General features: G+C 40.8%; 1 protein-coding gene across 5 annotated transcripts; it reads left to right on the forward strand.

Moving 5' to 3' along the window:
* The first annotated feature begins 574 nt into the window (after window positions 1-574).
* MTIF2 (mitochondrial translational initiation factor 2) lies at window positions 575-12,189 on the forward strand. 5 transcript variants are annotated; one of them, XM_030023450.1, is made up of 15 exons: window positions 575-656; window positions 1,228-1,354; window positions 2,034-2,271; window positions 2,775-2,880; window positions 4,172-4,343; window positions 4,756-4,916; window positions 5,342-5,518; window positions 6,045-6,184; window positions 7,412-7,536; window positions 8,037-8,241; window positions 9,107-9,359; window positions 10,054-10,194; window positions 11,023-11,187; window positions 11,396-11,536; window positions 11,931-12,189. In XM_030023450.1, the coding sequence occupies exons 3-15, from the start codon at window positions 2,047-2,049 to the stop codon at window positions 12,098-12,100; spliced, it is 2,181 nt and encodes a 726-aa protein (XP_029879310.1). In that variant the 5' UTR covers window positions 575-656; window positions 1,228-1,354; window positions 2,034-2,046; the 3' UTR covers window positions 12,101-12,189. The 5 variants fall into 5 exon arrangements, with proteins under 5 accessions (XP_029879310.1, XP_040981459.1, XP_029879309.1 ...); XM_041125525.1 differs by lacking the exon at window positions 575-656 and adding an exon at window positions 681-1,085 and having other exon boundaries at window positions 2,040-2,271; XM_030023449.2 differs by lacking the exon at window positions 575-656 and adding an exon at window positions 681-803.
* Window positions 12,190-12,705: the final 516 nt, after the last annotated feature.

A 12,705-nucleotide genomic window follows, 5' to 3' on the forward strand; every position in this document is an offset into this window, starting at 1 on the left:
ACGCCATTTGCAGCCACCTGATGGAGATGGCTGTAGAAGCGGTGCTGTCCCAAGCGGACCCCAAGGCTAAAGGATGTCATAGAATGTAACCTGGGATTATCTCTGGGTTTTACAAAAGACATTAGCGAGGGAACATTAAGGATTTTTCAAAAACCACTTACAGAGCTTCCTCTTAGTTTTTTGTTTTTTTCCCTGGTCTACTAAGTGATATTATTTTCCAGATGCCAAATTAGGGAGAGCTTTCAAAAAAATCAGCCACGTTAAAGCTTTAGACTGGAGGTGGGTGGGAGGACATTGCAAAGAAAAGCGACCATCTCCTGGCAGGCAGGAGAAAACCAAATTTAAGTGTGTATATATATATATAAAATAATTCCCGAAACCCTAGGACGAGGGTAAGACGGCTCGGAGAAGGCCGGCAGCCTTCGGGTCGGCGCCGCCCGGGACCCTAGTCCTGTGAGGAGATCTCCCGCCTCCTGTGAGGAGAGGCTCCGCCCCCGCCCGGGGAGCCGAGCGTGGCCGCGCGCGCCGCCGGCCGCTAGTGCGCCGGCGCGGTGCCCTCGCTCCACCAGGCGCCTGCGCAGAGAGCGGCTCGCCCGGCGTCAGGCGGGGAGGGCGAAGCGGGCAGGCGGGGAGCGGGCGTTGAGTTCCCTCAGCGGGTCTGTCAGGGCGGAGGGCCGGGGCGGGGCGGGGCGGGGGAAGGGTATGGGGGGCTGCGGTTGCGGGGAGGGCTGCAGCTGGCGGGTCTCGGGAGCTTGGCGGCCGCACGGTGGGAGTCGCTGCGGTGTAGTCCCGCACGCAGCAGGGTGAGACTGTTTCTGAGGCAGCTGTTCGTGTTGGTTCCCCCCCTCTCCCTCCTCCCCCGGCGGTGAAGGCGGTTTGTTAGGCGAAAGGCCTGTGTAGCCTGGTGGCTTCTCTGCAGTAGTAGCCAAAACGATAAGCATGAGAGCAGTACGAGCTAGAGGGGTGCGCCTGTCCCGGCCAGTGGTGACCCGCGGGCCCCGAGAGCCAGGAGTGGTTTCTTTGCAGTTAGCAACCTCGCGTGGATTTCTCCTCTGTGAGCTTGTCCAGTCTCGCCTTGACCTTATGTTAGTTTTCGGTGTATGCAGCGTCTTGCGGCAGCCCCTCGGTTTTACCGATTCTGCCCCTTTAAAGTTATCTTTAGGGGCGGGAAAAAAAAAAAAAAGTTGCTTTTGGTTGGTTAGTTTGTCATCTGCTCACTTCCTGCAGGTAGCCAGAGACAAGAGAGTTTTTAAAGGGACCGCAGTCATTCTGACAGGAACTGATAGCATTTCACTCATTTGGAGCTGCTTGGAAGATGGTACAAAGCCACCTTTTTTGAGAGAAGACACAGAAGGTACAGAGAATGGTATCACTGAGCAGAAGGACGAAATAGGCAACTCTGAACAAGGAGAGAAGTTCAAATAGGAGACTGTTGTACAGGATAATTACAAAAATTATTCAAACCAAAGTTAAGATGGTTAAAACAAGATGTGGGATGATCTGATAGAAGCGTCTTGGAAAGCTTAATTGCTAAGCCAGGGCTTAGCCTCAAAGGACATCTCTGTCCATGTGACAACACTGGTATTACTACAACATTATAGTCTTTTAGTGGTGGTATATGTTCATGTAAGCGACATTTTGCAAATGTGTTTTACTGGCTTAGAGAGGTAGGTTGCACCTGGATCACTCTATCAGTATAGCACGAGGAGTGCAAATACCCCTTTTTTCCTAGGTAGCATCAAAGAACCTGAAATGGGGACTTCAGTAGTTTATATTAAAGATCATTGGAGATAGGTGAAAGATTTGTAAGCTGTGGCAGTATTAGTAGATCTGTGTGTCTGCAGTGGGACAGCGGAGAAAGGTGAAGTACTTAAGGAAACTGAAAAACTGAAACAGTTACTAAATAGTTCAACTTTCTCAGCATTAAAAAGCCTGTTTTGAAAGATAACATTTGTGCCTTGTGTTCCTGTCTGTATTATCATAGGAAAGAGGATCTTTCAGCTTTGAGACTGATTTCAGTGTGTCCTTTATATTTTCAGTGAGGAAATGAATCGAGGGTTGATACTACAGTTTGAAAATCTGGTGCAGTTACGTGTTGCTTGCCGGCAGCTGCATACTCTCTCCTACAGAAAAGTTTACAGAGCACAATGGAAGCCTGTGCAATCATCTGCACATCCCATGTGGTCCGTTCTTCTGTATCCGCAGTTCTGGCAAAAAGACAAATTAATCAGTGTTGCCTTACCGCAGTGCAGACATCTAGCTACAAAGGAGGTAATTAATAAAATCCAGTAATCTCTGTTTTTATGTGAAATTTCAAAGTACAAGAGCTCAGTTTGAGCATTTTAATTACAAAAAAAAAGAGCTTTATTAATGCATATAGTGAAGTTATTACACATTTATAAGACAAAATGTACTTAATGTATGACTGTATTGTGACTCCCTCTCAAATATTGACTTAAAGTGCTTATACCAGCAGCATCGTGAATCTCGCAGAGGCAGGAGGAAGTTATTACAAACAAAAATGAAAATTTTGTTGATTTTTTCCTTGTTTTGAAAAATTAAAAATGAAAAAAGATTTGTGTAGTAAGCTATACGTTTTAAATACTCAGTATGATCTGTTAAGTCATTCATTTATTGTAATTCATTAGTATTGTAGTAAAAAAAGATGCATTTACATCATATAGCTTGAGACCATTGTCTTTTTAATATTGTGTTTATTATTTCTTAGTTTATGCCAGCTATGTGTTCCTATGTACGTCTCTAATTCCACGTAGGGGACAAAAAAGAAGAAAAAGAAGATACCACTGACAAAAGGTGAAGTGGAGATAAGGCAGAATATGACTGTTGAGGAACTTGCACAAGCTATGGGTAAAGACATAGGTGAGAGCCTCCTCTGTTGTTTGAGATTGAATGAAACACAGCAGTTAAAATCTATCATGCCACTTTCATGAGTGGTAAAGGCAAAGATGACTACGATGGCATTAGTTAGCGGGTGCTAATCCCTCCCTTAGCAAGGTAGACTGCACCCACAGCAAAGAAAATGTTGGTAGACACAATGGCAGACTAACGAGAAAAAAAGTTGGGCCATCCAAAGTACCAGGCAAGACACTTTGATGTGAAGAAGCCAGGACTCTCTTCTGTCTCCAGCAGAAAGGCTTCAGATCCATGTAGACTGCTCTTTATGACTGTGTTTCCTAAGTGCTTAATTATTCTGGAAGGAAAAATGTTGTACCCTGGTTTGTCGAAGCTGGACCCCTGTGAGTAAAGAATTCATGGCTAAAGAGAGAAGGTGCAAAAGAGCTTCCGTCCATATTCCAACCCTGGGAGCAGGAATCTTGGATTCAGGAGCAATATGTATTTCATTGAAAAACAGTCATTTGATTAACTGGGAGCAGGCAGGACTTGTCTGGAAACACTCCCCTCTTGAGATGACTGCCCTAACAACTGGCTTACAGAAGCAGGCTTGTGCTTTTAATCCCATGAACCATTCCTGGTTGTATAGTGGCTCAGCTTGACCAGCTTTCAATGATGTTTTAGGAGGGTTACCAGCATGTTTTGACTATTGACATTTGAAGTAATTCCATACCTGCGTAATACCAATCCCCAATGTCTTTTTATCCAGCTGGGTACTTTTTCTGGCAAACTTCCCTCTCAGCAATGAGGAGAGAAGCAGAAAAGTCTGTCATGTCTTGCTGTACGTTTCTGATACAGATTTGTAGTGGTACTTAGGCCAACAGGTAGCAATTTTTGACTGCTGCAGTATGTTCTGTATTTCTACCACCAAGGAAGGTGGCATATGAACAGATTTATCAAATTTCCTTCCTCCTTGAATTGCTTCTTAGCTATTTGATTTAGATGAGTTTCAGTTGTTTTGTTCTTAGGGGTTAATGGGAAAGTAGGCTATGAAAATCTGAGTGAAAAATAAGATTGTAGCATCTAATGAGGCAGTCATTTTCAGTATACCTTTCTGAATCAAGTTCTTCACTGCAAGTATGTAGCGTAACAGGAACTTTTAGCTAAATCTAACTAAAGGGAAAACACTTGGTGAATGAAATGTATTAGCACGATACAAACTACTAATGAAAAAGTCTTAAACTGTATGAAGTGGCGGGGGGGTTGTCCCACATGTTTTTGTGGATGTAATTGTTAAATGCCTTTATTTTTTCTTCAGATCATATTTATGAAGCACTGCTATACACAGATGTTGACCTTGATTCACTGGAACCAGATTCTGTCTTATATGAAGACCATATCAAGCTGATTGTTAAAAAATCAGGAATGAAGTATAAATCAGCAAAACTGAAAGAGGAAAAAGAAAGAGAAAACACGGATGCTGTGAAAAGGTAAGCTCTGAACTGTTCTTTTTGGGTCTTTTTATCCTATTTGTTTCTGCAAGTGTTTTTCATGTACTGTATTTTCTTTGTTGTGATGGTATGTTGATAATACCTGATATGGCCACGATCTGATAATTTTTAAAATGTAAAGCTTACTATTTTGATTTCTTTGGCCATAAAACTGAAGAAAAACCAATTCTTCTTTGATATACTGAATTGCTGTATTAATTCATGCAGCGGTAAGACTAAGAGGGCTAACTGTGTGGTGTAGCTAGGATTTGTGATCACGGTGGGAAGAAGCTAGCCTCACCTGTTGATCACTGAGTTCTGGTAAATGGCTCTTCGTTAGCCATAGTGGACATGCATGTCTCTCAGTAAGCTTTTTTGGTACTTACAAAACACGTTCTTGTTCTAATTGTAGGCCTCCTGCAGACCCAGCAGTACTAACCCCACGGCCCCCGGTTGTTACTATCTTGGGCCACGTTGATCATGGGAAAACAACCTTACTTGACAGTCTACGAAAAACTCAAGTTGCATCAATGGAAGCAGGAGGCATTACGCAACACATTGGTGCTTTTCTTGGTATGATTGAAGTGTACATGCTTGTGTATAAAATGGTTTACTCTCTGTCTTGCATAATGGGCTGACTTGCTGCCAGTTCATCGGGCGAAAAATGTTGTGGCATAAACAGTTTGTATGTAAGCAGTGAAAAAGGAAATCATAACTTGTGATAACTGCCATAAGTGTGGATGGGACTTTGAAGTGTATTGTCTGTGCAGTTGAAATTATATTTAGACTATTTTGGATTATAAAGGATCCCAGGGCACTTTTTCTTTCCTGAGGAGTTAAAAGCACCTTTGACCTCCATGCCAATAGTTACCTGTCTGCCTAAAATATGGTACTATTATTAAAAAAGTTCTTGAAGGAGTGATGCTTGATGTACAATAGGTCAAATAAAGCTATGTGAAATGCTGATTTTAAAACGTACCATATGCGTTTTTTCACAGTGCATTTGCCCTCTGGGGAAAAGATAACTTTTCTTGATACTCCTGGACATGCAGCTTTTTCAGCCATGCGAGCAAGAGGTACCAATGTTACTGACATCGTCATACTGGTTGTAGCAGCAGAAGATGGAGTAATGCAACAAACTATAGAATCCATTCAACATGCTAAAAATGCAGGAGGTATGGCATTTAACTTTGTGAATGGTACATTTTGAAGTGAGTGGCAAGCCCAGTACACAAAGTTAATATACAAGATGTGTGTTACTATGCAGTTCAAATAATGAGTGCTTTGCAAACGTTTATTCACCTCTCAAAAGAAACTCCTTGAATTGTAACCCACAGAGCTTGGGAAGTAACTGTTGTAGTCCCATTCCTGCTCCCCTGGAAAGGTGTTTGAAAATACACTGAATGTTGCAGTAATACATAAAGAGAGTAAAATACTAATATTTTTTTGCAGAACTTGCAGGTTTGCCAGAAGAGCAGTCAAAGGGGGTGTGTGTGGGCTTTATTGTTGGGGTTTTTTTTCCCTTCCCATATTAGGATAACTCCTCTAGCTTACGCACGGTTGCTCAGATCTCAGTGGCTGCTCAATAGGCACCAAGTGAGATGATTTGTTCTAAGTGGTCATAACCTGCTCTAACCTTTTATTGCAGTCGTGCTGGTAGCAGCAAGTTTTGGTTAGGTTGGTAATGAGTTCTCTTTTTAGTTCCTCTTATCCTCGCCATTAATAAGTGTGACAAACCTGAAGCTGATCCTGAAAGGGTAAAGAAGGAATTGCTGGCTCACGATGTGGTCTGTGAAGAGTTTGGAGGTGACGTTCAAGCTGTAAATATTTCTGCACTCAAGGTAAAGTTTTGGTAGAAAAAATTTTGGTGTTCCTGGGTGTCTAATATATGCATACAGCTGCATTTTTATTTGGCAGCTGGAAAATAAAATGTTTATCTTCCTGGTATTTGACACCTTACCATGAGCCAAGCGCTGCTGGCTCTCACCAGAATTATTTGAAACATACTCCTATCGTATTTTGAGGCTCAGACCTTCAGTGAGCAATAATAATCTCATTTTTCTTCTGGAAATTTAGTGGGTATTTTTCAGGTTAACCCTAATTTCTGTTTCCTCATATATTTGCTCACTGTATGGAATCAGTGCAAAATCAATGTCAGTGATAACGCTATGCATGAGGAGAAAAATTCAAACAAGGGTGAATAAATATTTTCCTAACACATGCCTAATCACAGGAACATAGTTTCATAGCAGTCTTACAAGATTGACCATCTTATCCTTGCAAACAACTGATAGGTAAAAACCGAATTAAAATCTGAACTTGAGGTTTGTGGTGGCCAAAGCAGCTTTGTCCAAACTGATGAAGCAGTGCCTTAGCCTTATTGCTATCTTTCTAAATGCATCCCAAGTAATTTTCTAAAATTTCAGGCAAGTTCAAGACCTTTTGAAGTCATGCCCTTACGTTTAAAATAGGCGTACATAAAAATGGCTTCTCCATTCACCTCTGTAGCATACGTTTTGCCCTAATTTCCTGTAGATCTGGAGCTGCTGACTGACAGCTAGCTCGTTGTACCTGTTCTCAAAAATAAAATGTAATTAGAACAAAGGGGGAAAAAAGAAAACAGACCAACAGTTTTGTCTCTTTGATGTCCTGGAGTCTTGACTGGGTGGTAGATGTCATCAGGTTTCAATTTGGCTGTTCAGGTGTTTTGTTTCGGTTTTGGGTTTTTTTTAATTTGTATTGCTAATGTACTTGTAGCAGAATATTGCAAGGTCTTTTTCTGCATGCTTGACCTGGATGCTATGAACAGAGAAGCAAAGAAACTGTCCTTCCGAATGTTTTGTGCATTCTGGACTGGCTGTGCAGCAGTCTTAATAGTTCATTACTTCAGTGCCATTTTGCCTTGAAGGCAAAGGGATCTGTGCTATTGGACTGTATTGCATTGTTAGAAATTCTGAATTAAATGGGGGGCTTTGGCACTAAGATTTCAACTCTGATCTTACTTTTATTGGGCGTTTGGTGTTTCCTTTATTCTTTATATATTTTTTTTTGTGCATGGTTTTATGCAGGGTGAAAACCTGATGGTTTTAGCAGAAGCAACTGTTGCTTTAGCAGAGATGTTAGAACTGAAGGCAGATTCCACAGGTTTGGTAGAGGGGACTGTAATTGAGTCTCGCAAAGACAAAGGGAAAGGGTAAGTTATCTGCCACCTTTCCAACTTTAATGAAGCAATTTGTAACAATGGAGAGATACTGTTCAGGTGGTTTGTACCTCAATATTTATGTTTAACATTGAACTTTTTGTTGTTGTTTTTAGATAAAACTGTAACAGTTTCTTTGCAGTGTTTGTAACTAAAGCATTGAAGTGTTGAATTCTAGAAAGCTGCTGGGGTTTGGGGTTTTTGCACAGGGCGGGGTGTCACTTAATGTGTAAAATCAGTCTGTTGCTGATTTCACAAATGCCAAGTTTTGTATTGATCTGCAGAAATGAAAAGAGTACAGTACAGGTTTTGGGCTTTTGCAAGTCACTTTGAAATTTTATTAGCGCTCTAATAAAAAGTGTCCCAGGAATATTCTGCCTGTGATCGATCACAAGTACGTTCTGTTTTGTCTTTGCTTACCTGTGCTAACCATGAAAACAGGAAGGAGTCACTTTAATTTTGTCTGTTATTTTTTTTCCTCTGCTCTTCACTAGTCCAGTTACCACAGCCATCATCCAAAGAGGAACTCTGAGAAAAGGCTGTGTTCTGGTTGCAGGGAAGACCTGGGCAAAAGTGCGTTTCATGTTTGATGAGAATGGCAAAGCTCTAGATGCAGCCTCTCCAGGCATCCCAGTGGAAATCATGGGCTGGAAGGAAGTCCCTTCAGCGGGAGATGAAATCCTTGAAGTAGAATCTGAGGTACAGAAAAAACTGTTTAATGGAAACCTTATATGGCAGGATGAGAAGGAGCTGAGTTAAAAAATAAGTGATAGCTTTCATTCTAAATAACCTGGATAATCTGGTGAAAGATGAAGGCGGAGCAGGGGCATTAAGAGACCTGAGCTAGGTGTTCTGTAAGAGGAATGAGGATTTGCATATTGCCTCTTTATTTTCCACTGTCCCCACCTCTCCCCTGCCAGACTGTCCTCTCCTCATCTCCATGCACCCAGATTAACCTGCTTTACAGTCACATGAAGAAAGCAGGCTGTCTCTGGAATTAAAGATGAGTCACCTTTAGTTCATGCTTTTGCTTCTCATGGTCATCCTGCCTTCCTCCACGCTTTGTTTGCAATGACTGGAGTCCTGAATGGCTTCTGCTGGGGTAATCTGGGATATGTTTAACGTGTTCCTTTTCTAAAGGCACGGAGGACTTTTCTCTTTCACACGATTACCCTATCATTTTACCTGGAGAGCAGTCCAGTACTTAATGGTATCAGTGTTTTAATTTTAGAATGAGAGAACTGATTTCTGACAAAATAATATGCATAAAATATAGCTTGAAATAGCTGTTGTGAGAGCTGGACAAATACCACATGAAAGAATGAACAGTAATTTATTCTCCTCTGCAGTGCAGAGATACCGTAAAAATAGGCCTTGAGTGATGTTGTATCCCAGGGAGGAAGCTGTTGTGCTCATTCTCTGCCATCCTTGCAGCAAAATCTATTGTTAAATATGAAAGAAAATGAGTGAGCCTGTAGAGAAGATGCAAAAGGATGAAACTGCATTAATGTGGAGTTTTCTGATGCAATGCTTTGAAAGGTAATGTTTCTGTCTTCCTCCACAGCAAAGGGCACATGAAGTTGTGGCTTGGAGAACCTATGTTGAACAACAGGAGAAGATGAAAAGGGAGGTGGAAGTTATTGAAGAAAAGCAGAAGGAACACAGGATGGAATATGAGAAGAAGCAACAGAAGCTAGCCCATCTGACTTGGAGACAGAGGAAAGCGGTGCTGTACAAGGCCAATAAGCATTTAATGTTTTCAAAGCCTAAAGAGAGAACAGAGATGGACAAAAACGTGCTATCAGTAATTGTTAAAGGTGCTGTCCTATTCTGTTTACTCCTCCTTTGTTTTTGTGCTTCTCAAATGCTCAATCTGAAGCATAGCTCTAAATTATTAACTAAATTTCTGTTACCAGAAGTTTGATCAGCTTAAAACTGAACAGATTATTGATCTTCTCTCAGTAAGGGGCGGGGCATCAGAAAACGTCCAGTGGTCAGAAGGGTGCGCTTCCAGCAGGGCCAGAGCAACAGGAAAGTTTATGAGCCCAACCCCCTTACCTACGAACTCCTGAGTAAAACCCATATGACTGCCTAAATATATATAAATTTTAAAATATATATTTAAAAAAAAATATAAGCTATATGAGCAGCAGTACTGCATCAGCAAAATGGAGGACAAGAGCAATTATTTATTGGTTAAAGTGGGACAGGAGGAACTTGGTTTGACCTCACATTTAGTGATACATAAGCAGTGATAATAGTAGCTGAAAAACTATGCAAACTTGACCTGAAAATGGCAGCAGATACGGAGCCTCTGGTCCTATTGTATTTATTCGGTTCATTTTTGGAATTAGTAGACTTGTTAGATGTATTTTAACATGCTACTGAAAATACAGTAAGAATGACAGATGTCAAAAGACTTTGTTGCATGGGAGTTGTCATTTCCTTAGTTCTACTTCAGTGTTTCTTTGGTGTATACAAAGTCAGCAATACTTCCATTTGTACGTGCAGGTGATGTGGATGGATCTGTTGAAGCTATTCTGAACATTCTGGACAGCTATGATGCTGAAGATGAATGTAAATTGGATATCATTCATTTTGGAATGGGAGATATCAGTGAAACCGATATAAATCTTGCTGAAGCATTTAATGGTGAGTGTGTGTTTAAAAATCAATTTACAATTAGTACAAACTCTTCATTGAAATGGGTAGGTCTCATTCTGGTTTTGTTTTCTCAATAATAATTAGCAGCATCAATAAGGTAAACTTACATGTATCTTAAAAATGTTCCCTGTAACAACAAACAGTAGCGCGGGCAGGGAAGGCTAAAAATCTCCTGAAAATGGAAGGACTGACAAGCTGTTGCCAGTAGTTGAATTGTTAAGGTTAAACTCTGACTCTTCAGGTTGCTTTATGATGCTTAAAACAGGGCAAAACTAGAAAAGTAGGTTACAAAAGAATTTCCTTTTGCTCAGGGAGGTAATTGGAAAGACTGTCAGTTGTTCTTGTTCATACCCCATAATTCTCACCTGCTGTAGAGGGTGTGTGGTCCTTGGACCTGCCATAGTCCACAGCTGGATGAGAATGATTGAGTTTACTTCCAGCTTAATTTGGACAACCAAGCTGTTTTTCCAGCCCAAAAATGGGAGTTCCTTGTCCCTTTACGTAAGCTCTGGTGAGCTCTGTGTAAGCCTTAGTTTCTGCTTTGATACCTCCAGTTCTGTCATCAGGGAACTTTTCTGTGAGGGCTTTTTTGACCCATTTGTCTTGATACAAGGTTAGTAGCAGTCGATGTGCGATAGTGGGCGAAGTAAATGGTCCCTCCTTAAAAGGGAAGCAGTAGTAAAATGCTGTTTCTTGTTTTGCTGACCGCTAATTCTAACCTGTGCTGCAAGTTCAACATACAGAATAGACACAGCAGACACTTTCACTTAAAGAGCGATCTCTTGTAGTCATCACTTGCCAATTTTTATTTATCAGGTGTTGTATTTGGATTCAGTGTGAAAGCCAATGACAGCATTAAACAGCTGGCTGCTAAAAAGGGAATAAAAATAAAACTTCACAATATCATCTACAAATTTATTGAAGACTTGAAAGATGAGCTAAATAGCAGACTACCCCCATCTGTGGTAGAGAACACAATAGGTGAGTCTTCATTGACTGTTAAATTTTTGCTTCGTAATGTGGCCTTTTATTCTCCAATGAAATATTTGATACAATAGGAACATTTCATATCCCCCTGTAGTTGCTCTTCTGTTTTGTTATAAAGGTGGGCAAGTGGAAAGGGTACCTTACTTCTACTTATTGCGAGTTTTTCTTGTGTGCTTCATACAACTTTACTTTTTTCTTTTAGGGGAAGCTTCTGTTCTCAACATCTTCTCTGTTACAGTAGGAAAAAGCAAAATTCCAGTAGCTGGATGCAGAGTACAGAAGGGGCTGCTAGACAAAAAAATGAAATTTAAGTTAATCCGTAACGGGGATGTTATTTGGAAAGGTAAGTGTAATTGCCGTAAAATGTGTATTTGCATTCAGAATTAGACGCTGCTATTTCCCTGTGAAGTTAGTGCAAAATGTGCGCGTCTGATTGTAGGGCAATCCCGTATGCGATATAGGATGGAATTGCTTCAACTAGAGCCACTGTGCTGTTAGCCAGACCTTTTTCTAACTGCCAACTCTGCTAGGAAAGCAGTAGCATCACGGGCTTTACATGCTGAAAAGGACTGATGTCTGACTTTGATTAGCTGGAAGTGCTCACAATCCCTATTTATTCTTGCTTTCACTTTGTAGTTACAAGGTGAAACATTAATTCTGTAAGAAGGGCAAACCAAAACACTTTCATGCTCTGACGTTAGTGGGCTCTCTTTCTTTGATGCGCTTTCTCTTTGTAGGATCTTTATCATCACTGAGGCATCATAAAGATGATGTCCAGGTAATAAAAACAGGTATGGATTGTGGATTGAGTTTGGACAAGCATATAGAATTCAGTATTGGAGATGAAATTATCTGTTACGAAGAAAAAGAAGTTCAACAGACAACTTCCTGGGATCCAGGATTTTAAAATACATTTGAATACAGTAACACCAAATGACATGTATTATTCCTGCCTGGCCTTCAACTCTTTACATTAAATGAACTTTCAGAGATGCATATGAGCTTCTTTATATGTGATGTTTATATAACAAAGTTCAGCTTTTAAAGCTCCTAGCTTACCTCATTGGAAAATGGGATAAACTACAACAATTAATTGCAAGCACTTCAAGTGTCTAAAATCATCATGGTATAAATATTTCTGATGATTATCTATTGGTTCCAGAATAGCTGAGCCATCTTCTTTCCCCTGCCTTGGTGCTGTTATACAATTTTTCAGTATGTAGTCTGCATTTTGTTAGCAGGACTCTACTACCTTTTTCCCTAGCATTGACCCACTTGTAGACATGACTTCAGACCTCTTGATCTCCTGTTTTTCCAGATTAGAACTACTGTACTGTCTACTCTCACGTTTAAAGAGATCACTTCTAAGGTTAGCTAGCGTGTTGTTTTTTTTTTTCTCTGCCATTGCTGCCCATTATCTCCTTTGAAGGAGGCTTAACTAACCAAAGCCACTCTTTAAGTTCAGTTCTAGAGTCAAAAGTATTTCATTGTAGTTGGCAGTCAGCATCCAAA

The sequence above is a fragment of the Aquila chrysaetos genome, chromosome 8, assembly GCF_900496995.4.
Source record: "Aquila chrysaetos chrysaetos chromosome 8, bAquChr1.4, whole genome shotgun sequence".
Taxonomy (NCBI): Eukaryota; Metazoa; Chordata; class Aves; order Accipitriformes; family Accipitridae; genus Aquila; species Aquila chrysaetos.

Coding starts and splice junctions, on each gene's coding strand:
- MTIF2 (XM_030023450.1), top strand. CDS start 2,047: ATGAATCGAGGGTTGATACTACAGTTTGAAAATCTGGTGCAGTTACGT. Junction 4,344..4,755: donor AACACGGATGCTGTGAAAAG/GTAAGCTCTGAA, acceptor TTCTAATTGTAG/GCCTCCTGCAGACCCAGCAG. Junction 6,185..7,411: donor TAAATATTTCTGCACTCAAG/GTAAAGTTTTGG, acceptor GGTTTTATGCAG/GGTGAAAACCTGATGGTTTT.